General features: G+C 40.3%; 1 protein-coding gene across 2 annotated transcripts; it reads left to right on the top strand.

The window, feature by feature from the left end:
* Positions 1 to 676: 676 nt before the first annotated feature.
* ttyh3a (tweety family member 3a) lies at positions 677 to 26777 on the top strand. 2 transcript variants are annotated; one of them, XM_084925479.1, is made up of 16 exons: positions 677 to 1034; positions 1405 to 1627; positions 4241 to 4410; positions 6965 to 7076; positions 7230 to 7450; positions 9986 to 10081; positions 10690 to 10762; positions 11651 to 11726; positions 15799 to 15854; positions 16476 to 16568; positions 17314 to 17406; positions 18114 to 18250; positions 19498 to 19671; positions 20098 to 20173; positions 21941 to 22042; positions 24631 to 26777. In XM_084925479.1, the coding sequence occupies exons 2-15, from the start codon at positions 1502 to 1504 to the stop codon at positions 22019 to 22021; spliced, it is 1584 nt and encodes a 527-aa protein (XP_084781605.1). In that variant the 5' UTR covers positions 677 to 1034; positions 1405 to 1501; the 3' UTR covers positions 22022 to 22042; positions 24631 to 26777. The 2 variants fall into 2 exon arrangements, with proteins under 2 accessions (XP_084781605.1, XP_084781606.1); XM_084925480.1 differs by lacking the exon at positions 21941 to 22042 and having other exon boundaries at positions 678 to 1034.
* The last annotated feature ends 1091 nt before the right edge of the window (positions 26778 to 27868 follow it).

The following is a 27868-nucleotide window of genomic DNA, read 5'->3' as shown; positions in this document are numbered from 1 at the left end:
CACGACTACCTTCATTATTTAATACAGCCTGAAGTCTCTTATGGTTAGACTTTATTGTAATATTTTATTGTAAAAGCATTTTTCAAGAATACTTCTCCAGGCTTCTTAAAGGATATTCAAAGCTCTTCTTTGGATGTTGGCTGCCTGTTGTTTCTTTCTTTGTCAGTAATGTTGGATCCAAGCTCTGGGGAAGCTAATCCATGACTAATAGTGTCCCACTGTGGGTTTGGGAGTCTTTTTTCTGTCCAAGTATGCTTTTACTCCCGTGGCATCATGTTTGGGTTCATCGTCATCATGACAAATGAAGCTGTTACCAGTCAGATGATTTTTTTTTAGATAGCACCACATGCAATCTGGTGGGTGTTGGAGGTTGTTCTGATTTCATAATTCCATCAAGGTTCTGGTGTAATTTTGTGTAATTTGGCATTTTCCCTCTATTCTCCTTCCTTAATATTTTTAGATAAGTTTATTGCATTACTTTTACAAGACTTTTAACTTTTCTTCCCGCTGTTCAAAAAAAAAAATTTAACTATCTTAAACCCCTTAGCGGAGACAATTTTCTTAGCTGTGTCTCAATAGACAGCTAGTCATACTTTTTCCGACATTACCTGAACCTCCCAATATCCCTACGCTGCGGCTCCTCTGGGTGGCGCTGTTGGGTCATGTTTTATTTTTTAAAACATATCGACGGTGTTGGGCTACTTTTTGCGGGCCGGGGCTGGGTTGGCTGCCAGCTGGGTGAATGTCGTGAACAGTCGCCGAGTTGGGTTGGCTCCAGCCTCCCGCACGAACGATAACTGGTTGGAGATCTCGCTCGGTAGTTTGAGTCGTTGCGGTGGGATAAGACTGCGAGAGATGAAATGAGGAACTACCAAATGAGCAAGGCAGGATGCAACAAACCGCAGAGGAGAATGCCAAGTGAAACAAAAGAGGCTGGTTCTTCTGATTCCTCCTCGACTCTCAGCGGACTCAACTAACTAGCAGCTAAACCGGCTAACGTTAGCAGACTTAACGCTGGCTAACCTACTTTACGGGTATAAGTAGCTCTTAAAAAACGAAGATTTTATGTGATTTTAAATGGACTTCTGTGCTTGAGAGATTACAGCTAACATTAGAGCAAAGTCCCAACTGTCACACAACGCCAGAGATAATTAAGTTGACAGAAAGTAACTAGCATGACTGAGGTTTACATCGAGTAGTTAAGGTTAGCTGAGTGCTAGCTGCATCAATGTTTGTGAAGTTAGCGAGCTGTTGTTTTGTCCGGGCTCGTGTTAATATGTAATGAAAGCATTTAGGATTTTATACGTAGGTAAAAAATAAATGAATGCAATGTTTATGATTGTCAGAGCGAAGAAAACACTTAAACATTACTGCATGTGTTTTTGTCATCCATCCCGGCTACAGATTGACTGTATGAGGTGGATTCTCCTCCGTGTTTACACTTTGAAGCACCCCCTCTCTCCAGCCCGCTGTCCGTGGATCTCATTGACATTTGCTCCCCATGGCAGCGGTGGTTAGCTACACTCCACCATGGTGGGTGAACCTGCTGCACAGACTTCCACATTTCAACTTAAGGTTCGAGCAAACGAGCAGTGACTTCAGACCAGAAGACTGGACGTATCAACAGGTAAAATAATACCCTGCAAGTTCCTAGACTCGCACTTGGGGCTGTGATATTATCAAGTGCTTGTTTTGGTATCAGTTTGATAAAATCCCAAACCTCCATTTCGCAATTGTAGCATGTTTGGGCATGCTGGGCTACAGTCTGTTTTTTGTTTTTTTTTCTTTCCTGTAAGGTTGTCATTTAATATTATTAGTTGTATTGGTGGCAGCTGATCGTTCTCTCCACCTTTTGATCCCTGACACCATCTGTGTGTGTAGCTTTCCAGACACTAACCAGCTGGCAATGTATAGTGTAATCCAGGCCACATAAGCTGACCTAAGCAACCACTTCCTTATGTCTTATTTTCCCTGTAATCTTATCATGGTCAGTATTTGTTACACCACATGGGGGGCATTAAGACTCTGGAGTACCCAAAGGAAAAAATATATTTATTCCAACAGACTCACATCGGGGAGTTTAAACTGAGGGCAGGGGTTAAGGAGGATTCTGCACAGTCTAATGAGTAGTTTAGACTCTGGGGGCAAGGGAAAGCAGGGCGTTTGTTCATATGATTAATATTAAATAGAATCTTCTAAATTTAGGTCACATAAAGTGAGAGTTTTGGAGAGTCTCTGCAACTTGTAATGTTCATTATAGGTACCCAGCTCTAGGTGGTTATTCCCTTCTTCAGACCCATTAGTTCTATTGTCCTTTAATCAATAAATAAATTTGAATTGCTATGAACAATGCATTGCTTTCTTTTTGAATTTATGTTCAACAAAGATGGTGTTTATCATCTGTGAAAGCCATGTTGTTAGATCCAGGTAACACTTTGCAGTCCTTAATTGTGTGGAAACTGGTACAGCTAGTCTGATAAGTAATTGTTTTTATTTAGGTTTTAATAAAGAGAGATCTGCAAAAAGGTTTGATAATAATTATAATTATGACGACAGACTTAAATTCCTCTTTTTATGTATGTTCTTTATGCTGTTGGTGTTAGAAAGTGCGTCATTACCAAATCCTCAGTACTTTTGTGGTTTTTAATAAAGCTCTGGGTCAGTGATTACTAAGAGCAGGCAGACTAATGTAGAGGAGCATTGTGAAAAAAAGTGTAAAAATCTACAGACATGAGTTAACTTCAAGAGATGCATCAAGATCTAACCCCGTTTCCCTTTTACCAAGGAAGAAGATTCAGAAAATCGAGAAGTGAATCACGATTCCTCCGAAACGAGGAAGGCGTGTTCCAGACATGCGTCTGCAATTCACGGTCATGGTCCAGATCTTATACAGTTAAAAGGATGTTTACACTTTCACTTCTGATTATTTCCCTGTTCGAACTAACATGTTACCTGCTATCAAATTCCTTTAGTTAAACATTGATTTTAATGGTGCGATTAGATTTTAGTTTGGAGCAAGTGAGCATTTTAAGGAGTATAAAGTTCACAGCTTTTCACAGCAGCTATCCTGGTAGGAGTTGATGGATATAACAAAAGAATAACAGCTCTCAAAAACCATATTTCACTTCATGCCACAACTTGAGAAAAAAAGAATTCCTTTGGTCCCAGTTTGCGAAATGTTACACCCCTACTGGATAACAGCTGTTCAGGAAGTTCAGTGTGAACAATATCTCTTTAAAAGCAACAGATCTCTGTTGCTTTTAACAAGACTATTAAAAGGGTAATCCAGCTGTTATCTGCTATATGTTCCTTTTCTCAGTTTTCTCATGACAAGTGCTGCACATAAAATGTGTTATCATTGGGACAGCTTACAAACCATAATTATTGACTGACTTTAATTACAGGCTGCTAATTATTGCCAGTGCAATGCTCCCTCTCAAGCTTCAGGGACATTCTTGACTCATCCAGATGGCTGAGAAATTAATGGGGCTCAGGCTGCATCTAGGTGATTCAACTTTTGAGTATGTCATTCTTACATCTTGCCCAGATGGTAAAGATGTGATGCACCAAAATTAATCCTCATTATGATCACAGTCTTTCCTCCTGGTTGAAGTATGCAGAGCAGCATGGATGAGGCATGGCATTATTTGTGTATATCACTGGGAACACGGGGAGTAGTCAAATACTGGCTGTGTTCACTCGCTGCTTTGCACAGGTCACTAGGGCGTGTCATTCACTGCTTTGTTGGGAAAACTGAACGAGTAGAACAACACTGGGTTTTTCACAAAAACAAAAGTGGATGGAAATCTGCCCCAGCAATGAATCCTCAGGAGCATACAGTGAACACATAGGCCCTCTGTCTGACCTACATACGAAGAGCTACAGTTAGTGGAGAGAGGTTTGACTATCACATTGTACATCATTATACATTGTTGTGGTTTTTGCTGCTCTTTGCAGTTGTGTCTGAGATCAAGTTCTCAGTTAAGTCTTTCAGTTTGCAAATCAGTCAACAGACTATTTTGTCTTCATGTTTCTGTTTAACAATGAAGCACACACCACTGTTTAGACTGGGTGTAATACAGCACTCAGATAAGATAGCAACATACTTGAAGTTGTGTGCATTTCCATTGTGGGACACTTTAAAAGCATTTTATCCCAGTTGCTGCTGCTGTTGTTGTTGTTGAGGAAAAACCAGTAACAGCTATGAAGTTTTCCATAACTCCATTCTTCTTTCTACCAGTCAATCCTGTTACTGGGAGGTGTGGCGCTTGCCTGTCTGGCTCTGGACCTCCTCTTCCTGCTCTTCTATTCCATTTGGCTGTGCTGCCGGCAGAAAAAAAACGAGGAGCAGCCCAACGCCGACTGTTGCTGCACAGCTTGGTGTGTCATTATTGCAACGCTTGTCTGTAGGTGAGTATTAACATGGGACTGCAGTGGTGATAAACAGTGTTGGTGATAACATATTACTCTTGAACGATACAGACAGCCTAAACACTGGCAATGGTTCAGTCCATGATGTCAGATCCCCAAACACAGAAGTTGGCAAAGGATGCATCTATTGAAATGGCTCCAAAAAAATCCAGAAATGTTTTGGTTTACTGATTATGACATAATGAAATGGATGTTTGATCATTTTGGTGTTTATGAATTTCCTTCTTTGTTTCTAAAGCTTGGAAAACATGGCAAGTGTGACTGTTTATTTAGCGCTTGTCACTCATGGTGCTACTCTTGTTCTTCTTGTTTTGTAATAGTGTTTTGTAAACCAATTTTGGTTGAGCAAATTGTTATACGGAGTTATGAGGAGCCCAATGATAAATGAAATAATTCAATCAATGATAGCTTTTTCAGATAACACATGGTTTATGATTTGATTTTGTTTTAGAGTATGATTAACAGTATGAAGTGTTATAGAAGTTTGCTTGGAGCAAATCATAATGGAGGTACTGCACTCGGCATTAAGATTTTGTTTTGTTTTTTGGTACTGGTTGCTTTGCATTTGCATAGCGAGAGATAAAGCCTTTGAAGCATTGGTAAAGGGCAGTAAACCAATCTAAAGCCATTATTAGCTGAATATGCAAATAATGTGGTCAGCTGCTACAGATTCAGAGTGGGTTGAGCCGTGCTGAAACAAGCAGTCCTTTGTGACGTAGTTCATAGGGATGAATTCAATAAATATCTAAATTTGTGCAGTTTTATAGTTTATTGGTTCTCGGTGGTATTATCATATTAAGTTTGCAAAATTGGATGAAAGTGCTTACGATGTTGGAAAATAACCACATCGAAATAAAGCCCAGACTTTGTATCTGATGGTTATTAATTAGTGGAAATGTCAGGGTCTGGCTCCATAGGTAACTGTCTAATGTATTTACAACCTGATCTAATGTCAATCAGCAGTATCCTTTCCTCCAGTTGATAGTCCCATCAATTGCTTGTCACAGAGTTGATGAAAGTCTCATTACTGGCCGGCCTACTTTGCAGTACTAACAGCTGTTTCGCTTTTGTTGCTACAAGTCACCTAGTTTTCATTCAGTGGTTTCTGTATTGTTGCTAATATCGTCCTGAACCATCTAAGGCAGTACATCACTCACACCCACACTGAAAGCCTCCACATACCATTGTATACAGAATAATTTAAAAACTGTTGCATTCCTGTGTATGTTGGATTGTTGCCACCACAACTGTGCTGATGGGAATAAACAGTGTGACAGGAATTTGTGAAGAGGAGGATGTACAGTATATGAGCATTATGTACTTTTAGGTTTTACATTATTATTTTTTTAAGTGCATAGTGTGAGAATTGTACCATCTGGACACAGTTTTTGTCCTTGGAAACTGAATTTGTTTCCTGTTTTCCTCCTCCTGTTGATGGGCCGCAAGAGAGCCATCACATTTGATTCAGAGTAGCACATAGAGCTTGGGGACCTGATGAGTACAAGAACTGCATTACAATCACCGTATCTGTGTGCGCGCTTGTACCCACGCATAAATGCTGAGCAGGGGGCAAAAAAAGTTGGAGAGATCTGACATTTCTGTTTTGCTTTGCTTTTGTTCGTTGACAGTGGGTCCACGCTCAGCATCACAGTATCATTGCACAAGAAATTGCATCACTTAAAAATAAAGGGATTATCTTCTCACTTTTTTTTTTCTTTTTATGAATAGTATAGAGTTTCCACAGGGTCACATCTCACCAGGGAGTTTAGTTTGTTTTGTACTGTGAAGCTGCTCCTATTTACCTTTATCACACTGCAGAGTGTGAGAGGAAGAGATTAGCAGCACTCCAGGAAAAGGGAAAACCTTCTGATCTACTGAGTGCTGTTGGCTGAACACTTTTAACCCACAATGGTTCATTCATAATCATTTCATCTGATACAATCTGTTTATAGGATGAATGTCATAGCATAAGTGCTTCCAAAATGTCCACAGCTGCAATGCAGGAACTGATGTCAGAGCTAAATCTTTATTATTGTGCAGAATTGGAGTTGATATTTTATCACTGAAATATTAGAATATACCAAACAGTTTTTATTGTAAATATAGTTAATTCTGTATGTTTTCAATGATATTAATAAATGTGAAACTGTTTTTGCCATCGATGTGCCTTCGGAAACTGTTGCTCATGCATTAGAGAGAGCTGTTTTTCTGCAGCTTGAGGCCTGCCTGTGCTAATGGGAGCAGACCTCCTGCCTCAGTACAGCCTTTGTCAGTCATAGTGTGGGGCTTGGGGCATAGCTGGTCCATTCCTCTGTGTTTCCATGGTTCTGTATGGAGTCTTTCTGCAGAAGCTCAAAGGAGCCTGTTGACTGGGGTCTGAACCGACAGGGTTAATGTAGAGTTCACACGCCTCTCTCCCTGGCTAGCTGTCCCCCTGGCTTGCTCTCTTCTCTGTCTCCTCTCTGTGTCTTTTTTAGCTAATCCCTCCTCCTCACCACCCTGTCTCCCCTCCCTTCCTTTTGTCTCCCTTCAGCGCTGGTATTGCCGTCGGTTTCTATGGGAACGGCGAGACTTGTGATGGAGTGAATCGAATGACGTATTCTCTCCGCCATGCTAACCGCACGATCACTGGAGTGCAGAAGTTGGTAAGACACAGTGCACAAATTATACCAAGAGGTTTAATAATTAATCGCTTTGCTGCCACAAGCAACCCCAGTTTCATTAGAGCTGTGTAGTGAGCCCCACTTTTCTTGTCTGAACTCTTATCGTGGCCTTGTTTGGCCCTGTTTTGGCTCTAGGTCTATGACAGTACTTCCTCACTGAACCAGACAGTTGATGACAATCTGCAACAGCTTGAGGGGCAGTATGCACAGCATGCAGACTACCTGTCCATCATCCAAAAGCTGCAGGGCCAGCTGGATGAGCTGGTCAGACAGATGGTGGAGATTCCCTTCTGGGAAAACTCCAACATCTCCCTGGATGAGTTTGCTGGCAAGATTGAGCTTTTTGACTGGTACAGGTAAGACTGGGACAGCGGAGCCTAAGCACCACTTTTGCAGTGGTATAACAGCAGACTAATTATCTCATGCTACATCTATTTGATTAAAATGATGCAGAAAAAAATCGAACTGTTTTACTGGTGCTTATTACAGCATTTATATTTCATTGAAATTTAGTTAGTTTTTTCCTAGTTAGACAGTGCTGCTGTGTTGGATGTATTTCTGTATTAAAATGTCTTAAGTGATTCAAGATAGCAGGATGCAATGGTAGGTACAAGCAAGCAGGAATTTCTTTAACTTATTCAGCCCATAACTAGGTAGCTGACGTGCTTAAAAATTGCAAGCCTGGACTACATTTCTCTGCTAGAAAATTAAAGCAGTGTTTAATTTTCTCATGCATAAAATATATCTTTGTTTATCACATGGTCAGAAAAACCAGCTGAATGTACTGATTTCTTTCAAATAAGGTTACAGAGACTCATTGCCTTTACTATATGTGGATCAGTTATGCTGATATCTGCAGCACCCCTAAAGGACAACTGTGAGTGAGAGAGGAAAAATACCCTGGAATTGTGGTGTCAGTTAAATATACCAAGTATATCCTTGAAGAATAGGTTCACAGTCTGTTAACAATAAACCCTTTCCCATGATACTTGCTCTTACATGCATTCAAAAGATGTGATTTAATCGTCACAGGGAAGAAAAGGAATGCTACCACCTAGCTACAAGCATATATTTTTGTTTAAATTGTGCTCTTTTAAAATCTTATCTTATCCAAGTTGCAGGGACAGCAGCCTAAAAAGGCTTATTAGCCTCGCAGCCACATCTTTCAGCTTAAGCAGGTGGACACGGTTTCCAATCTTGGGTCTTGCCTGGGGCTTAATCAAATGCCCAAACCACTTCATTTGTGGAGTAGTGTCTCTACTCTGAGTCACACCCAAATGACCAAGCTACTCGCCTTATCTCTAAGGGAGAGCCAAGCCACCCTTTTGTATATGCAAGTAGAAGCCACGTCCTCAGTCAGCCAATCCACAGGCACTGCTGCAGACCTCTAATCAGTATTACAGAAAACATTGTGGAAAGCTGTTGTGGACAGCCCCATAATATCCAGAGTTTTAAGAAATGCAGGGCAAACCTCATTCACCTAGCCACCCAGAAGATGTTTAACTACAGTGACCTCCTCTCCTGTGAGAGATGAGTCACCCCCGGACTCTGCTTCTACTATGGAAGGCATGTCAGCGGTATTAAGGAAATCCTCCCCAATCCCCATTGCATTTAGAGCAATGGGGCAATTTAGAGTAGAGCACCACTTCCTCCTATGAGTTGTTCCATGGTCTCATTGAACTCCTTGGACGTGAGCTATTGCTTCAGCTACTGCCAGAGCTGCACTTTGCTTGAGCTACCAATATCTCTCAGCTGTCTCTGGAGTCAAACAGGATAACCAAGTCCAACAGGACTCTTCCAACAGCTCCCTTCAACTCTGATGTCTGTGCCAGCACCACAGCTCAGCTCCTTTCTACACCCAAGTGTCCCAAGTTATACGGCTGCATCTGATCATTTGATGATCAAACTTTGAAACACTTAAAAACACTTATGCTTGTAGATGGTGTTCATTGTGCACTAACTGTAGTTGGCACAGAAGTCTAAAAACAGAACACCACACAAGTTCACAGTGGGCAGACCGTTCAAATCCAACCAGGTCGCACTGTCATTTCCCATGTTAGCATTAAAGTTCCCCAGTATCGATGACTCACTCTTTCACCTGAACATGCAGGGAGGTATTGAACGAGTAGATTACAAATATACCCACTCCTGCCCACCGCCACTCACCTAGACAACTCCTGAGTGGACCTGATGGAAGTTCATCCCCCAATCCAGGAAACTGGTTTCGTAGCCTGAGCTGTCCATTAAGCTCGGAATATCTAATGCAATTATCCCACTCACCACCTCAGACTCCTTCTCCACCAGAAATGTGACATTCAGTGGTACCAAAAGCCAGTTTTTGAAAGCCAGAGGTGAAACCGCTAGGGCTTCTGCACCTGACTACCATCAAGTCCTTAAGGCTTCGAACCCACAGGCGAGTTGACCCCTATAGCTACTTTGGGCTGCTCTGCCCAGCCACCAGATGCATGGTGAACTGGTCCCTTGATATTTATTTATTCATTTATTTTGGGGGTCATCAGAGGGCTTTTCTAATTCGCTCTTCATCTGGCCCCTAACCCTCCTTTGACATCCTTTTCAGTAAATGAGTATAAATATTCGCTGGTAACTTTTATTCTCACACACCAGGGTTGCCCTCTGGGTTACTTATGACATGTCACTTACAAGTTGCCCCAAGACAAGTATGACTTAACCTCAGTTATTTTCAGGTTCTCATTTCTTTATTTTTTTTAGGTTTCATGTTCAAGTGTAACAAACCTTTCAGGAGGCATACCTATAATACACAGGATAAGCTGAAATCATTGTGACTGATGTTAAGAGAACTACTTCTTTACTGAGAGATGGTTAGCTGTGCTGCATTGACCATTTGTTGTTAATGACATGTGTCTTCACAGGTGGCTGGGCTACATAACCCTGCTTCTGTTCGATGTCCTCATCTGCCTTCTGGTGCTGTTTGGCCTCATTCGCAACTCCAAAGGAACACTCATAGTGTGAGTCTCACAAGATTCAAGGGGAAACTCTTGTGACCTGGGAAATGATTTAGCTGAGTGGCGGTTACCATACATGAAACCACTTCTTCATTACTGTTCAGTTCATCCAAAAAAGTTTGTTTGAAATTTCAGCCCTTTTTAAAACTAATTTCACGGGAGCATCACATCATGATCAGATCAGTATTTTTGATAACTACTGTTGACACAAGTGACATTTTTGGCCTGACAGGTTTGCGTTTATTTTGTTATGTACTATCTTTGCACATAATAACACAGACTCTCTGTATCAGTTCTTGATATTGGATATCCTGTGTTCTTTTTGGATCACTCAATATTATTCAATATTGTTGTTTAGCTGCATCTGATTTTAGTTGCTTATGTAATCTATCCATGTATGTATATTGGTGATTTCCTTTGCTTTCCTCTTCTATCCTTCTGCCTTTACAGCTGATGCTATTCTTTAAGATTGATCTGCAGATCTTTGTGTGTTGAATAAATTGTCAAATTTTCTATCTTAAATATCTTTCTTTCTGCAGTGGATTAAGTTGTTTTTGCACATGAAAGCTGCTGCTGGTTAAATATACTTCTCACTTCCTTTCTCTCCCCAGGGTGTGCCTATTTGGTGTAGTGGCTCTGGTAATCAGCTGGGTCTCCCTGGGGCTGGAGTTTGCTGTCTCTGCTGTAAGTTTCTGCATCACTGCATGATCCTGTTGGGAAAACAGTTTTTGTGGGCAGCCTGTGGCTGCAGAGCAGAGTTTTATTTCATTTAACTAGTAGAGTTCATGAGTCAAGATATAAGGAGTAATACACTAAATAGTCATGAAAATAGCAGTGCCTATGAGAAGGACTATGCTACACAAGACCTGTTTATTTCTACTGAAACTGCTTTTACTAAGTTATAATAAGCATATTTCATAATGTTTGATATATATTTGTTAATGGGGTTTGTGCAACAATTTACAGGGGATTTATTTTTCTAGGTACTTATTACAGAAATCCTTAAGACTAATGATATTGATTAAGATGTGTGATTAGAAGCAAAATAACTGGTTGTTATGCACTATGGGGGTAATATTGCAATTTGTGCTCCCAGAAGCAGAAAGTGGTAAAACTGTCTGCTTCACTCAGGTTAAAAAAATAAATCCATATATTTTGTTTATATTGTTTTGTATTACATAATTTAAAGAGGCATTTTAAATGAATTTTCCAGGAGGTTGAAAAATGTTGATGAACATTAATCTTTATTTATGCAAATTAAATATCCCTGTGGAGGATTTCCTCCCCTGCAGATGAATCAAGCTGTTCACACCTAAATGTGCTTATTTTTATTTATTTAATTAATTAATTTTGTTTGATTGCTCTCAGCAGAGATTGAGGGAGCCAGCGACATGAAGTGTTTATTTTTTGGTTTGTTTGTTTTGTTTTTTGTTTTTTAAAGCTGCAATCAGTTCATCAAAGATGATGATTCATTTGCAATCATGCCTGTGATGGCGTTTGACTGCATTTGAATGCAAATGTCACCAACTGAGTCCTCTGCATTTATAAGTCTAATTTGTGTTGTTTTTCTAGACCACCAGTGACTTTTGTGCATCTCCTGATACGTATGTCACTGAAGTGACAAAGCAGTATCAAGTCATCAATAAAGGTATGAGCTCCTCTTATAAAGATCATTATGTGGTAAAGATTCAGTAAGTTCTTCAAAATAACTGAATTTTGAAAGGGCAAAGAACAGGATCTGAATGCTTTGTTGTGCTGCACTGAGGTCTCATTGTTCTGAAGGGTCATCCTTGCTCTTCTCCATAGACCATAGCAGGTTCCAAGTACTACTACCACATCTGCATTGGGGGAAGAAGGACAATGGGCTGCTTTTTAAAAACCACTACAGACAGCTCTCAAACTGTCTGATTTTAGTAATTGCCCTATCTGTCTCATGATGGGACACATGTAAGAGGGAAAATAGTACCTTGGATTTGCGTGAGGAAGATAAGAACCGAGGAGCACAGTATCCGGGGCGCAGTATATTTCCTGCATCCTCCTTCAGTCCTTGGAAGGGGGGGAAAAAAGATAATGTGTCTCTGAAATAAGACCCATAATCACATGTTATAAGCGCCACCAAGGATTTGGTGCTCCTATTTCTGCTTAAAATCCCTTATTTGACATCAGCTTAACAAAATATATCTTCTTCTAATCTCTTAAACATGGAGATTGCCATGCTTTGGGCAGAAACCAGGACATTAGCTTTAAATGCTTCGTTGTATGGTTAATCTGAATAATGAGCACTGGCTCACTGTATGCACTGAACTGTATAATGCTGCAGCTTTAACGCTTTATTTTACCCTAGGGCTAATTTATGCAGTGTGGGGGTTTTCAGTTTTGCTTTTTTTCTCTTAAACACATGCTAACTATTTAGCAGAAAAAAGGAACTCACTTATTATTACTGTGATGAGGCAGTAAGTATATTGCTATTACAGTATTAACACAAAGTGGGGGAAGAAACTGCTGTAAGTCCAGACTGGGTTCTTGTGTTTGTCTTTTTCTCCCTTACAGCTTTTGCCTTCATGAAATTGGACTAGACAAATCTCTGGATAGCACAAAGTGTTATTACAGCACTGGATTTATTGCTTTTCTCCCCTCAGTGGTTGTGGTAGCATCATTTCAACAACACTCAATGTTATTTTTCATGCGTGTGCTTTCTCGTTGTGTGGTTGTTAGGCATTTTATCAGAGAGAAATTTAGGCTGCATTTTGTTCTGCTGCAGCCAGTTTTTCTCTATTATTATGATGGTTTGTTTTCAATACAAATGGTGGCAACAGTGACAAAGATGAGCTGCAACTCTGAGCAGGCTTGAACTCCAGAAATTCCATAAATGCTCAAAACAGCTGCATTTGTGCGTTTGATCCCTCTGTGTTTAGAGGAAGTTGGTTCCTTGTGAACATTTGCTTATTTAGTCTATATGACATCTGGTTTTCAACACATCCTTGTGTTTGGGAATACTCACAGTGCAACTCATTCATTTGTTCTGACTGCTAAAAATCTAACCTAGTGCAGTGACTGGATGCCAAAGCTATCTCTGATGGCATGGCTCACTGGCTCTAATCATAATACCGAACAATACGTGTTTGTTGTCCTTTCTTTTGAGGGTTCCTCACCGAGTTATGAGCAAAACGAATTCTTCTTCTTCTTCACGGGGAAATGGCATAATACTATGAAAATTATATAAACCCACTTCCTGTCCGTTATATTTATTTGATCATGAAAGCCATAACTGAGTCATCATTTAACTATGTTCTGATACCAAGTGACACAAAAACTGATCCCAACCCCATGATGAGGCATCCGTAGTTCATCCACAGACTTCAGGAAATCTGCTCCTCCTGATATAAATGTGTGGGTGTAGTTGTGAGAGCTGGACCAACAGAAGCTTGCTGATATGTACTTTTAAATGCCGGAAATTCGCTTCTCATGCTCAGCTGTGTGGGAAAAGGCTCCTGACACAGCAGTGAGTTTGGACGTCACTAACACCATGTGTCAGGTTGGTGGTGTTCTTACTGCCTCTATCCGTGGACGTTTCTGTATTCCACCGCTTCTGAGTCACGCTCTCACGCAAAAGCATTTCTCATCTACTCCTTCTCAGTTCTGTGATTTTTAACCTAACTGAAGTGGCCGGTAATAGCAAGTGAAAGTCTGAAAAATTAATTAGTCTTCTTTGGCTCATCGTGTAGCAGGTTGCAAGTATGGTCATGTTGTAATTTAACAATGACTCTAGAGGTGTTGTTTTCCTGAAGCTGTTTGCAGTAAAGGCTTAATCCTAAGTCTCTCTTTGGCTGTGTAGTGCTGATTGTTCAAGTGTTGCTGCGTTAGGAGAAAAACACATTTCCATTTAACCTCAAAGCTCATGATTAACTTGTTCATAGTTACAGTAGCCATCAGTGTCTTACAAGGCAGCATTCAATGACTCAAGACTAGACAGTAACATAGTATATTTTAGCCTTGAATCTTAATGTCTGAACCAGTGACTCTGTGAAGACGAAGCACAATGATGCAAGAATGAGAAATATAGAAAAAAGCCATAGCTGTCTTGTCCTGCAGTAGTTATAATCAGTACTTTTTGACAGTATCTCATGTTTTGAAAGTGGTAACTTGTACTGATAACCATGCAGAGAATCTGATGCCCACCTTTACACAGCTTTTTAGTGAGATTGAGCCCTCTCTTTTTTCTTTTAGTATTTAACATTGTAGGATCTTTAGGCTTGGTAAAGCCCTGAGGCTGTTGTTGCAAATTGAAATTGCATAAATACAATTTGATTGTTGAACTCTGGGGTTCACAATAAACATTCAGAAACCTGCTGCATTGCCTGGCTAGTATTAAAAGGCAGACACACAAAGTTAGCAGCTGAATACCTCTGTGTACTTAATGTTCCTGGACTCCGACTTGTACTAGTAGTAAGTTGACTTTTTATGTTAGTAATTTTTTGTTGTTGTTGTTGTTGTTGTATGTTTCCCAATGAAAAAGTAGATTCTCAAACATGGCTATGTTTTTAAGACCGAAGGTCAAATTTGCACAAATAAACTCATGAGTCAAAAGCTCAGGCTTCATGCTGCTCTAATTGTGCTGTTTCTAGCACTTGTCTATTTTTGGCTTGACGTCAAAGGGGAGGGATATCCTTAACATGGTCATTGCAAGCAGTCGGCACAAGTTGTGAGCACAGAAGTTTTACAGATCTGCTGTGCAAGAAAGCTAAACACAAAAAACCTTTAAAGGGGCAGGAGCTTTAATAACTACTTTCACACAATGGATGAACTGAGATAACGCACCAAGGCTCAGTATTGCATAAATGCACATTTGTTTTTGAACTGTAAATCATGCAGAGCTATATTACTAGACTACAAGAATAATATATGGTCCTTGACATTAGCTTACTAGTTCCCCTTTAAGGTCAGCTTACTGTGATGTGCAAGACATTTGGACCATGTTACAAAATCTGACAGTGATATAGCAGTTTTTTAGCTGCTAGTGGTATCTTTTAATTTAAATAGATTTGTAGCTGATTAATCCTCTATTTGATGGTAGGGTTTTTTTAAGCGTCTTAATTTGTCTCAACCTATGAAAGCAAGGATTTCCTTTCATAGGTTATGTGCAGGTTGTTTGTAAATATATTTTGCTCTCATTTTTAGTGCATTTTGAGTTAAGTGGAATGTGTTGTCATGTATATCTGTTTTTATAAAAAAGTGTTTATCAAACAGTGAAGCTAACGGTGCCTGTAATTAATTACGTTGCAAGCTAGATATTCATTGTATAAAAGACAAAGAAGAATAATGAATATAACAGTAATGCAATTAGGATAAAAAGAATAATATTAATAAATAATAAATAAGCAACATACATGTCTGTTTTCATACATGAGCAAACTGAACAAGTGCACATGAAAGATTCCTGGTTCAAACACATATCCCTGGAACAGTTGCGTCAGGAAGGGCATCTGGCCTTAAGGGAGCAGCTGAAAAAGCTGCCACATTTGCCATATGATAAGCTAACAAATGTTGTTAACCTCTTTGCAGTTGAATAGAACAAACATCCTGAGGAAGCTTAAAAGTTGACACATTTGGCAGTTAAAACCGCTTTCAAGTTACGTCGTCATAAAGACTAGCCGCAGCCCTACATGTAACTTCTTGTGGCTCTGCCAACATGTTCATATGTGTTCTGTTTTTTCTTGCAGAAACCCTTCAGTACTACCTTAGTTGCAGTTTGGAGCAGAGCAATCCCTTCCAGCAGGTTTGTTACATGTGTTATTAGATCCATCTTTGTGCATGTTAAAACAAACCATTTCAGGCTCATAATGCTAAAATCTCAACAGACATATTTTCTGCATGATGTATGACCTTGTTATTAGGAGGAATGCAAGTAGGCACCATGGGCCACTCCCACTGCCTCAAAGCAATTTTTTTTCCATGCAGTAGTACAATACATTTCATTATGCCAGCAGGAAAGCTGATGCAGAGCAGCACTTCCTGTACGTCCATGGCGATAGTGTGGGGCTGCTTCAAAGGGTGTTGGGCATGAGAGATGTTGTACAGAAGTTACAGTTACTGTGAAACTGCGGTTTTCTTTAATGGAGTCCCTACATTTAATTTCTCAAGCTCCATGAATAAATTAGAAGTTTTGAGTGCAGCTAAAGCTAGGCATCTATTGTTAGTCCTTGTGTATAGAGAACGAAGCGCTATATATACATTATATAAGCCTTGAAGCTCTATAAACTCAGCGTGATTTCACAAGACATCAGCTTGACTACAAAAGGAGACAGCCACTGAAAGCCTCTGGCACTAATTTAAAAAATGGAAATACTTTTGAAATATGCTGGACTGCTACAATATTCAGTCTTTTTTTTCTTTTCAGAGGCTTTCCGGGAGCCACAAAGCATTAGTGGAAATGCAGGATGATGTGTTTGAACTGCTTCGATCTGCCACCAGAGAGTATATACAAACCAAGGTATGAACCACACCAATAAATTACCCTTTACTTGTAGTCCCACATTACATGGTATCTCTAACGGTTTGTGATGACACAACATACAAGTGAATGGGACCTGTGCGGCCTGCAGAGAAGTGAAGTGCACCTGTCCACATAAAGGCCTGCTGACAGCCCACCTGGGACCTGCATTATGTGCATTAGGCTTTCACTGGCCCTTGTCAATACAACACTATGCTATTGTCCAGGGATGGTCCTTACTCTGTGTTGACAGAGGCCTAAAGGAGAGCTGACATAGGGAACAGAGGGAGGCATATTTCACTTCACATACCCACACAGTGAAATTTGCTGAGGTGACGGAAACACTTGTGTTTTTTTATCTGGCAATCAGACATTTTCTGCCAGATCTAAAAAAAAAAAAAAGAACTAGAGGGAAAAAGGGAACTGTCCATTAAAATGTATCATACATTATAATCTGCTTTTTCAGCTCTGGCTCCTTTGTACTGCTGTTTAGTGAAGCGAGACAAATACCTCATAAATGTGCATTGAATAATCACGTTATCTCATTCTCCATTGTCAAGTGTTTAAACTATTAACAGACAGGGTGAGGAAACTTACTGTGTAGTGTGTTTTCAGGTAAACGATGAGAAATTGCTCTGATTTTTACTTTGTTCCACTTTTTTTTTGTTTTCTTTTTTTGTGGTTTCAAGCCATTGAGCCATTTTTCAACAGTGCACATTTTGAGTTTCCCATCGCTAATTTACAGGGACGCTTGGAAGAGATCCAGAGGATACTGAACACCACAGAGATCAGCCTACATCAGCTCACTGCATTGGTGGACTGTCGCAGCCTGCACATGGTGAGTAGAAGAGTTACAAACTGAGACACTGTTAACTGTGGGGTTGCTCGTTGTCTGATTGAAAAAGGGCCGGCGGACTTGATTTGTACTGACATCCTTGTAGTGCAGCTTAGTTGTATAAAGCAGCCCGTCTTTTATGCCTGTGCAGTTGACTACACCTGCCATCATAAATAATGTTTCCTTTCCTGTATGCAAGTTCTTGTCCAACTGATGCTGGCTGTGTACCATTTATGAAGCTGGCTGAATGACAAGTTCTTGGCTATGTCTGTGCTTTGGAAGATTGTCCCTCAGTGGCTTCCAAATTCCAAGTGCACATGTGCAAGTGAAGCACTTTTCTTGGTGCTATCTGCTCTCTTCTCTCTCAAAGAGTTCCTTGGCTAGCAACACAATTATTTTATTTAAAGAGAGAGACTTTAGCAGAATACAAATATTTTTTTTCCTGCAGTGCATATAGTCAAAAATTTTCAGTCACAATGAAAAGATGAAAACCTACTCTGCTCCCCTCTAGTTTGCCAACTGTGATCTCATTTGTTTGACCTAGTTTAAACAAGAAGTCAAAGCAGATGCATGTTAAAGACCCCTTTTTAACTTCTTCCCTTCTATTTTGCCTTTTTCCCTTATGTCTATCAAAAAATAAATAAACAAAAAACTGTTTGAACGTGTTTAAATCTCCCAAAAACTAAAATGAACACCTGTGCTTGTTACAGGACTACGTCCAGGCCATGACGGGACTTTGTTATGATGGACTTGAGGGTCTCATCTACCTCGTGCTCTTCTCCTTCGTCACTGCTCTCATGTTCAGCTCCATTGTGTGCAGTGTGCCGCACACCTGGAGAGGCAAGCGGTACGACTTTCATTGACCTCATACAGTTTGCACAGTCCTCCTCAGAAAGACCTTGTAAAGTGGTGCAAAAGCTTTTAAGCTACGTTTATATTGAGGACTTTATATACAGTGAGAAATAATTCAAGAGGAAAAGCCCATTAATTAATCATGAATTTGTTGCATGTTTTTGTAGCCACTTGTTTTTACATTACAAAGAAATTACATGGGCAGAGAAACATGATTGTTTTTCTGTAAGACTTGCGTTTGTTTGTGCTTGAAAGACTGGTTTTTGTTCACTGCTGGGACAGGTCCAGGAGGCTCTAGCTGCATCCTCAAATAGATTACTTCCTGTTAAACCCCCATCAAATGTGCTATCTCACTACGTTTTTGGTTTTTTGCAGGGGTGGGGTGAAATCATTCTGATTTCTCTCTTATTAACAGCAGATATGGTTTGCTAACAGGAATGTGATTTCTCAGGCTCAGCTCAGCTGCTCCATATAATTAACTTACCATCGGGGGGCATGTTCATCAGTTTGATCTCAGCTAGAGCTTCCTGTTATAAAGCAAGGGATTACATGCTACCAGTCTGTTTTTCTCAGTTTCCCTGCCAAGCTTGTTTTATTTTATTGCTGTAATAATGCAGCTAATTACTTAACAGCTTGAAATGGCAGGTCATTATCAAGATGTGCTTTTAGTATCGAAGTTTAGCATTTCCTGTGCATTAATGTTGTCAGTAAGTTATTAGCACAGTTTTCCTGACCATGTAGAATCAAGTGATTGTATTGTGAAGTGCTCTGAATGAGATTCCATGATGTCATGGATTAAAAATGCATGAAATCAGCCTGTGGGAACACTAGAGGGAGACAGGCTCCATGTTGCCAGCGTTATTGTTGCTCTGTTTTGACAGGCCATGTTTAATCAGTTAATGTTATCTCATACACTACTGAGCTTCCATGTTTGAAAAGAAGCAAATAGAATCCCATTGTTCTTGCAGAAGTAATTTTTTTCTTGGTCTGTTAAAAATCACATGCAAAAGTAGGGCTCTTTGAAGGAGCAGGACCAATTAATTGAGTCATCTTCTTTGCTTCAAAAAGCAGAGACCTTATCTTATTGTCTCCTCCCGAAGCAGAGATGAAATTGAATCAGAATGTGACTCAGACTAATGAAAAACGTGACCACGTGGCGTCTTTATGTTCTTTTGTTATCAGTGAGATGGGACACGGGGTCCCCCTGGTGGTGGTTTTATATTGTTGTGTGGTGTTTTGCAGGAGCGAGGAGGACAGTGAGGACGAGTCTCTGAGCCATGGAGGGAGGCAGAACCATGATAATTTGTACCGGGTTCACATGCCGAGCCTGTACAGCTGTGGTAGCAGCTATGGTAGCGAGACCTCCATCCCTGCTGCAGCCCACACCGTCAGCAACGCACCCGTCACAGAATACATGTAAGACATTACTCGTGAAATTTGAAGGGAAAACCACATTAAAGGCAAGAGGGGTGGATGATATATTTTTACAAGACAGCCCAGATTATGCACCGTGAGGCTGACATTAGATTCCTTGTGTATTCAGGAGCAAATTTATCTGTCCCCAGACAGAGCTCTACTCCTATAGCAAGCCATGTTATGTGCAGCAGATGCAGCTGGCGTTCTCCAGCTGTGATGCCTGTGAAAATCAAAGCCGTCTGCCTCCTGAATAATGCACACATTTTGGGAAACTTGAGGAGGGAATGATGATTTTTATCGCTATAATTTACTTGGAGATTTTCATGCTCATAGTGTATGGTTTCAAATCTACAAATCTGTTTGTGAGTACTGACACTGTAGTTGTGTGGTCACTGAGTTTGATCCAATCGTGTTTTTCCCCTTCAGGGCTCAGAATGCCAACTTCCCTAATTCTCGCTGTGAAAACACACCACTGATAGGACGAGAGTCTCCTCCACCTTCGGTAAGTGTTGTTTTTCCTGTCAAAGAACCTCATAAAAATATTCAGTCTGCACCTTTACACCAGATGAAAAACTGAAGAACTAAACTAGAAACTGTTAACTTTATTTTAAGAGACATATGGAATGAAGCTAACTAGACAGGTGGTGTCTGTATACTGCCGTGTGACTTTGATGCTTCCTTGGAGTTTAATTAATTAATGGTAAGCAGACATAAAAAGGTGGAAGGAGAGACAGAGAACTTCAGAGCATCTGTCTCCACTGCACATGATGCACTGACTGTTTGATGGATGTTTATCTTTGCTTAACGGCATTGGCACCATGAAACTATCGGGAGATTGTTCGCTTTCTCTGCTTAACTCGCTTTCCTTTCTCGTTATCACCCCCTGCCTCTGCCCTTAGGTTGTTTACACACATTTTTCTTTTAATGTATTTGAACAGAGAACCTATTCAAATTTCTTGTTATAAGAAAAAGTACCCATATCTTTAGTATTACTACGTAAAAGCTCTAATCACTTCTTTGTTTTGTGAATGGTTGAAGAAGCTGTGGTTTCCGTGTTAGTCGTGGAAAACCCCAGTAAATTCACCAGAACCCGCCAGATTTAGTTCCTGACTTCCTTAAAAGATTTTTAGAAACTTTATGCTGTGAAAGTTGCCGTGCCAAAAAAGAAAAGCTCATTTGTTAGTATAAGCCATGGAAATTAGCCTTATAGAGATGAGTCTCTGGGAACTGTTTTGTTTTTGTTTTGATTTGGTTTTTTTTGTTTTTGTTTTTGTTTTTTTTGAGGATCCACCCTTCTAAGTCTTAATCAGTCTCTCCCAGCTTTAGCAGTGCTGTGCTGTACTTCAGCGGTCCCCAACCTTTTTTGCGCCACAGACCGGTTTATGCCCGACATTATTTTCACAGACCGGCCTTTAAGGTGTCGCGGATAAATACAACAAAATAAAACTAGTACCGGTACCGAAAAAAAGAAGATTTATTCATAACACACGTGAAAAGACCCAGGAAAACCGAGTTAACGATAAAAACGATAACAAAATAACGCTGAAAACCGATAAAAACCCTGAAAACCATACATTTCACACCTGAGCCTCAACTCTCGCGGCCCGGTACCAAACGACTCACGGACCGGTACCGGTCCGAGGCCCGGGGGTTGGGGACCGCTGCTGTACTTGATCTTGTTAAAAGAAGGGGCGACAGAACTCTTGCTTTCTCCTTCTTGAAGCTCCAGCTTTCTCCCACAATTTAAAAATACAAAAGGTGACTTAATAGGGAACTTTAAATTTCCCACAGATGTGGATGTGTGCATGAATGTTTCTCTGCCTCTCTGAAGTTTCAAACCTGTCCAGGGTATAGTTTCTTCACAACCCTTAAAACAAAAGCTACCATAGCTAATGGAAGTGCCATGCTGTCACCAATGTTTTCTGTGTGTCACTTGAAAAGTTACAGAGAGGAGAAAAATCCTGCATACTGTCCATAGCGCGTTGCTTTTATTGGTGATCAGAAGTTCATTGAGTAAACAAATGGCATAACACAATGCTATAAATCCCTGTCCATGTGTTTTGATGCCGAAGAGTTATTAAAATGGTGTTGGTTTGTATCACGAGGCAACCTCGTCTTTCCCTTCTGCGTATACCTGGCCTGAACATCACCAGATTTCCTGCTCTCCCCGGTGTCTGTGTGTCTGTCTGGACCTCGACACTGCTTTGTGTATCTTCTCTATATACTCTCTTCTTGTCGTTTTTGTTTTTGCTTCTGCGGATCCATACAGTTGTATTTGACTGCTGCGGACAGTAACAGCGGTCACTGCTGGCAGTTAAAGCCTTCGGAGAGTTCAAGATCGTTTTGGTAACCTCATCTGCTATGCTAACAGGTACTAAACATGCCCGCTTCCTCCCCCTGCTGGCCTGTTCCTCCCCTGTACCACTTCCCAAACTCCCAGCTCCCAGCTCTACTCACCCTTTATTTAGGACCCACCAGATCTAATGGACCCCTCACCCTCACTCCCCCTCTCTCCCGACTCTTGCTAAATGTCCTACCTGGTGTCTCACCTGATGTTTGTTTCCTGTGGCCCCAGGCTGCATGTCCATTTACCCCCTGCAACTCTGATATATTGGGAGGAAGCTGTAATTCTGCCTTAAGGCACACCATCTATGAGTCAATAACAGTCAACATTAAATTAAAAGTCCATTAAACCATTTCAGTGATAATGTGGATGTGCTTTGTCTTGATTCTTGGCTTCGAGGGTGATCTCATGGGAGTTACAAGTAGACATTTTAAAGTCTGTTAGGATTGTTTACTGGCGTGTAAAGCAGGGACATATCACTTAAAGGTACTGACTTTGGTATGACCTTTAGTGTCTTTCTATTTTCTAACATTTTCCTCACTGACACTACATTTGATGATAAAAACAAATTCATCCATCATTTCTTTACATTCTCAAGTACCACCATTATCACTACAGTGGTTACTGAATATATAAACGAATAGTTAACACCTGTGCTTGTTAGTCTCTGTAAGTATTTATGACAATGTGGATGAGAAAGTAATGGCGGTGTTCTGAACTGAACCCAGCATTGCCTGAGTTCTTGCATTGAGAAGAAATGCATCGTGGGGAAAAAATATGAAAATACTGATATTTTTTTTTTATTTATTTATTTTTATTTTGTTTCTGGACTTGAAACATTGAGACAAGCTAGTAAGAAAAATGCAGGGTGCTGACAATGTTTACAGACAGTTCAGCCTTAATAACTTTCCCCAGCCTAGAAGATTTTAAACTGTTCAGTAAAACTGGAAAGATTAAATTACATTTCATAACTTATTTTTAGAATTATAATCATTTTTGCAAAAAAAGTAAACAAAAAAACAATGAAATTGTAAACTTAACCTAAATTATTATCGCCATGGTGATTGACACTGTTCCCTAACAGCAAGAAGGTCCTGGGTTTGGATCCCACCATCTGACTTGGGCCTGTGTGTGTGTGTGTGTGTGTGTGTGTGTGTGTGTGTGTGTGTGTGTGTGTGTGTGTGTGTGTGTGTGTGTGTGTGTGTGTGTGTGTGTGTGTGTGTGTGTGTGTGTGTGTGTGTGTGTGTGTGTGTGTGTGAGAGTATGAGAGTTCTCTCCTCTGGCCTCCTCCCAAAGTCTGAAGACATGCAGTTAGTGGGGTTAGGTTAATTGGTGGTTCTAAATTGCCCATAGTTATGAATATAGGTGTGAACGGTTGTCTGTCTTTCTGTATTGACCCTGTGACAGACTGGTGACCTGTCCAGAGTGTATCCTGCCTTTGGCCCTGTTGTAGCTGGGATAGGCTCCATCCCCACCAGCCCCTGAATTGGATAAGTGGAAGAGAATGAATGGACAGATAATTACAGCCATAAATTGCGTATAAAACCTGGAGATAGATTTAAAGTCTTAAAAGTGAGCCCGGTGCACAAGTGTTTAAACCCTGCATTCTTTCTAATAGCCAGAAGGGGGCAGTTACTTTACCCGAAAAAAGTCTGGAGCCGAGAGCAAATGTCGGAGTCCAGTAGTATAGAAGTCCTTAGTAAAACTGACCTCTTCTCCTTTTTGAACTGTGACTCATATCCTGATGAGTTAATTATCTCAGACACTTTAAGTCTTATGTTGTGTAAATTATAATCACCATTATAGGCAAAAGAAAGAATACAGCATTGCATGTTTCAGGGCGTGGCTACCTATTAATTAATAAATCACTGCTGCATGGGGGTGTAAGGTGTGGTATCTGTCAGTTACACAGTCACATCTGTCCATTTTATCACATCTAGTTTAAAAAAAGAACAGTGAAAATGCTCAGCTAAGCTTTATAGCAGGACTTAAATAACTGATGGGTAACAGCACAGCGGCTTTGTCCCTCTTTAGCATACAGCCTACGGTTACAGCCCTTCTAATGTTGAATATTTTACTTAAACGTGCATGGTAAGTGTTGATGTTTCAGCCCATATTGTTGGAAATACTTGGCTTTCATATCAGCAGGCTGTCTGGACGGCTCTGAGGGTTGATCTCAAAATATGACAAAGTGCCAACCAAGTGTTTCGACAGGAGTGTGAAATGCAGCCTTTGTGTTTGCATCACCTGTATTCAAAGAACGCATGGCTATATCCTAAATCTATATGAATGTTTGGCCCTGCAAGCGAGCACGAAGTCTGGCAGGATAAGAGTGTCAAAATGATCCTAAATTGCGTCCAGCAATTTCTAGTCTGATGTCTGTGTACTCTGTAGCTGTTGTACATGTATGTATTTTGTATGTCTGTTCGTTTTTCTGCTGCTGCTTACCTTTTCTTTTTATTTATTTCTTTTTTTGTGTAAGGGTAAAAATCTGCCTTTTGAATCCTACACAGAATGTGGTTTCAAGTATTTTTGAGGAGTGGTACTACCTGGAAAAAAGTGAAACCATGATGTGAATTGTCTTTTTCTTTTTTCTTTATTGTTTTTCTTCACAGTACACCTCCAGCATGCGGGCAAAGTACCTCGCCAACAGTCGACCAGATCCCAACAACACTCCGGCGCATTAGACCCCGACAGGCTCATCTGGTCTGCAGCACTGATGCCACTGAAGTCACTCAGAAAGCCCCTCCATCATCTTTTTTTTTTTCCCCATAGATCATTTTTCTCTCAGTCTCTTGCTTCTTGCTGCCTGACTTGACTTAATATATGAAACCAAATGTGCTTTCGCTGGCTGGTTGAAGCAGAGCTTTGGGACATCCATCAAATCTCATCTCATGAGCTATGAGTGCAGGAACTTGTCTACATCTCCTCGGCTTACGTTTACTACTGCACAAATCATCATTGGTGCTGGGAAATTAACTCTGACATGATGGTGCCAGGGCTGACTTTGAATCTTTCTTTTCTTTTTTTTGTCTTTATGAATGCACCATGACACGTACCAGTCACATCTAACAAGCATTGCTGTGTCAAGGACTCTGGAAATGCTCATAGACTAACATTGATTACTACTGGTTGTTTTGATTTGTAAAGTACTGTACCATACTCAGAGAGGAATACATTGCACATTCATACAAACTCTTTTTTTAGTTCATGTTTTTTTTGTCTCCTCTAAAGCATAACATACAGGAAAAAAGAGAAAAACATTTTTTTCTCAGTTCCTCAGCACTGCTTTCTGCTTACTGGCTTAAAAGTACAAGGTATTGTTATTTTTACTGTGTACACGTGACACATGCACCACACACTTGGATTTCTCTGGCATTGGCATGCTGTTGCATTTTTGTCTTAAACCTGATTTCTGGAAACCGCTTTCCTGCAGTATTGCACGTCTTATAGTCCTTTTAAAGAGAACTTTATTTTCTTCTTCTTCTCGAGACCCTGTTATTTCCTGTGGAGTGTGCGTGCTTTATTTTTTGTTTGTTTTCAGACTGTGTTGAGCCCCTGTTACACAGCCAGGACTGTGTGAAGCTGTGATTGTGGCTCATAATTTGGATTGGACAAAGATGAACTGTGTTGTAGGGAAGCAGCAGCACTTAGTGAGATGATTCATTTTTCTTTTATATACTACTGGAAGCAGTAAAAAAGCAGACACTTTTAACTATCTATATATATATAGAGAGAGAGAGAGAGATGGTGAAGCAGGGGAGTGTGTGAGATTTCTTTTTATATTCCTTTTTATTTTCTTTCCCCTTACACACTTCAGGATAGTATGCATTAACCATGTTCCTGTTAAATAAAATCATGTGCTCTCTGAGCAAAACTGGGACTTGTCCACACACATCTATATCCGATGATACCCTTCCCTGCAAAATGAAACCGCTTCCTCCTCCCAGTGACTAACCCTCTTAATCCAAATGTGTATATAAAAAGAAAATATGCATATCTCAACAGAAATTTCAGGAGAAGCTTCATGCATAGGCAGTGCAGTGTTTCTCAAATGTGTTTTAGCATTTATAATCAAAAACTGTTACGGGTGAGTGGATGCTGTGAAGGGATTGCAACAACTGTGCTCTCTGTACAATCTGAAAATTCTTTGCTACGTTTCCTGTTGAAGCATGACAAACTTTGCAACGTGCAGTGAGATGTTTGTACTTCTGCTTCCTCAGCTCGCTTCTTAGATGTGCTTCGTGATCAGTACAAGAGGTGATGTTGAGACTGTGCCAACAAGTTAAGCACAACCCTTACTGTTTTGTTTCGTTTTTTTAATCTCTTTACTTAGTTTGTTGAGAAAATGAGCCTGACTGGTTCGAACCACCTATATTCTGTTAAATGTTATTACACTGATGCAGTTTTTCTCCTTTAGATAGTCATACTCTTTGTTGTTTTGTAATGCAATGCTATTATACTGGTTATAAACTATTACAAAATGAAGAAAAAATTGTGAAATTGGCATTTTAATTTCTTTAATTTCTACATTTTTAAACAACTTTTTTTCTATTGGGTTTGCTAGTTTATTGTTTTTAGTTTAGATTTGTAGAAGCACCGTGTGTTACTTCATTAATGTGAATATGGTAAATAGACTTCAATTTTTCATTAAAATTTTTGTGGAGGAAAAAAAATCACTGTAGATGTAACTTTTTTGTAAACACTGTGGTCGTCTTGAGCTTGAATGCTGTGTTTCAAAATTAAAGAAACCTTAAATGTAGTGCAATAGGTCATCGCACTTCTTTGTGCTGTTGAGACAGAAAATCCCTCCTGACATCCAGTAGGTAGCAGCAAAACCTCACTGTAGTTCTTAGAGACAACTGTTCAACTGCTCAAGTATTTAATCAGCCAGTTACATGGCAGCGACTCAATGCATTTAGGCATGCAGATACGGTCAAGACGATCTGCTGAAGTACAAACCAAGCTTCAGAATGGGGAAGAACGGTGACTTAACAGACTGTTGCATGGTCTGATAATCTTATAGATTAACCTGCAAGATTTTCTCACACGACCATCTCTAACGTTTACAGAGAATAGTTTGAAACTGAGAAAATGTCCAGTGAACAGCAGTTCACCAAATTCCTTCTTGATGCCAGAGATCAGAGAAGCAAAGTCAGACTACTTAAAGCTGATAGGAGGCAACAGTAACTTATCACAACTAAGGTTGAGAGTGTAACTGAGTTATGCACTCTCTGAACACTCAACATATGTAACCTTGAAGCAGAAGATTACAGCAGCAGAGGATCACACCAGGTAGGAAACAGCCTACAATTTGCACAAGCTCACCAAACTTGAACAATAAAAGACTGGAAAATATTGCTGGTCTGATGAGTCTTTATTTCTTCTGTGATATTTGGATGGCAGGGTCAGAAATTGGAGTAAACAACAAAGTATGGATCCATCCAGCCTTGTATCAACAGTTCAGGCTGGTGGTGGTGTAATGATTTGGGTGATACTTCTTTGTGTACTTTGGGCTCCTTAACATCAGTTGAGAACTGCTTAACCTGAGTATTGTTGCTGGTCGTGACTATGCCTGCATCACGACAGTGCACCCATCTTCCAGTAGGATATCACGCCATACCTCAAGCTCAAAATCTCTTGGCCGTCCATTGTACAAGACTAAAGACTAGGAAGGACAGAGCCTTTCGGTCTGTGCCTCTAAGGCTATGGAAAAGCTGACCACTCCAGCTCCATTTAGCTGACTCTGCAGAGTCTCCTGCTACTTTTGTTATGTTATGTTTTAATGTGTGTGTGTGTGTGTGTGTGTGTGGGTGGGTTTGGGTTTTTTTTTTTTGGGGGGGGGGGGGGGGG

The sequence above is a fragment of the Perissodus microlepis genome, chromosome 4 (genome assembly GCF_051167445.1).
Source record: "Perissodus microlepis isolate ML-2025 ecotype Zambia chromosome 4, ASM5116744v1, whole genome shotgun sequence".
NCBI classification, from domain to species: Eukaryota; Metazoa; Chordata; class Actinopteri; order Cichliformes; family Cichlidae; genus Perissodus; species Perissodus microlepis.
Note: the sequence above shows the minus strand (reverse complement) of the source record. Positions and strands in the feature narration are given on the sequence as shown.

Bases quoted from the DNA above. Each gene is read 5' to 3' on its own strand.
- ttyh3a (XM_084925479.1), top strand. From the start codon at position 1,502: ATGGCAGCGGTGGTTAGCTACACTCCACCATGGTGGGTGAACCTGCTG. The intron at 10,763-11,650 runs GTAAGTTTCTGC...TTGTTTTTCTAG, and splicing joins TGGAGTTTGCTGTCTCTGCT to ACCACCAGTGACTTTTGTGC. The intron at 18,251-19,497 runs GTACGACTTTCA...GGTGTTTTGCAG, and splicing joins CACACCTGGAGAGGCAAGCG to GAGCGAGGAGGACAGTGAGG.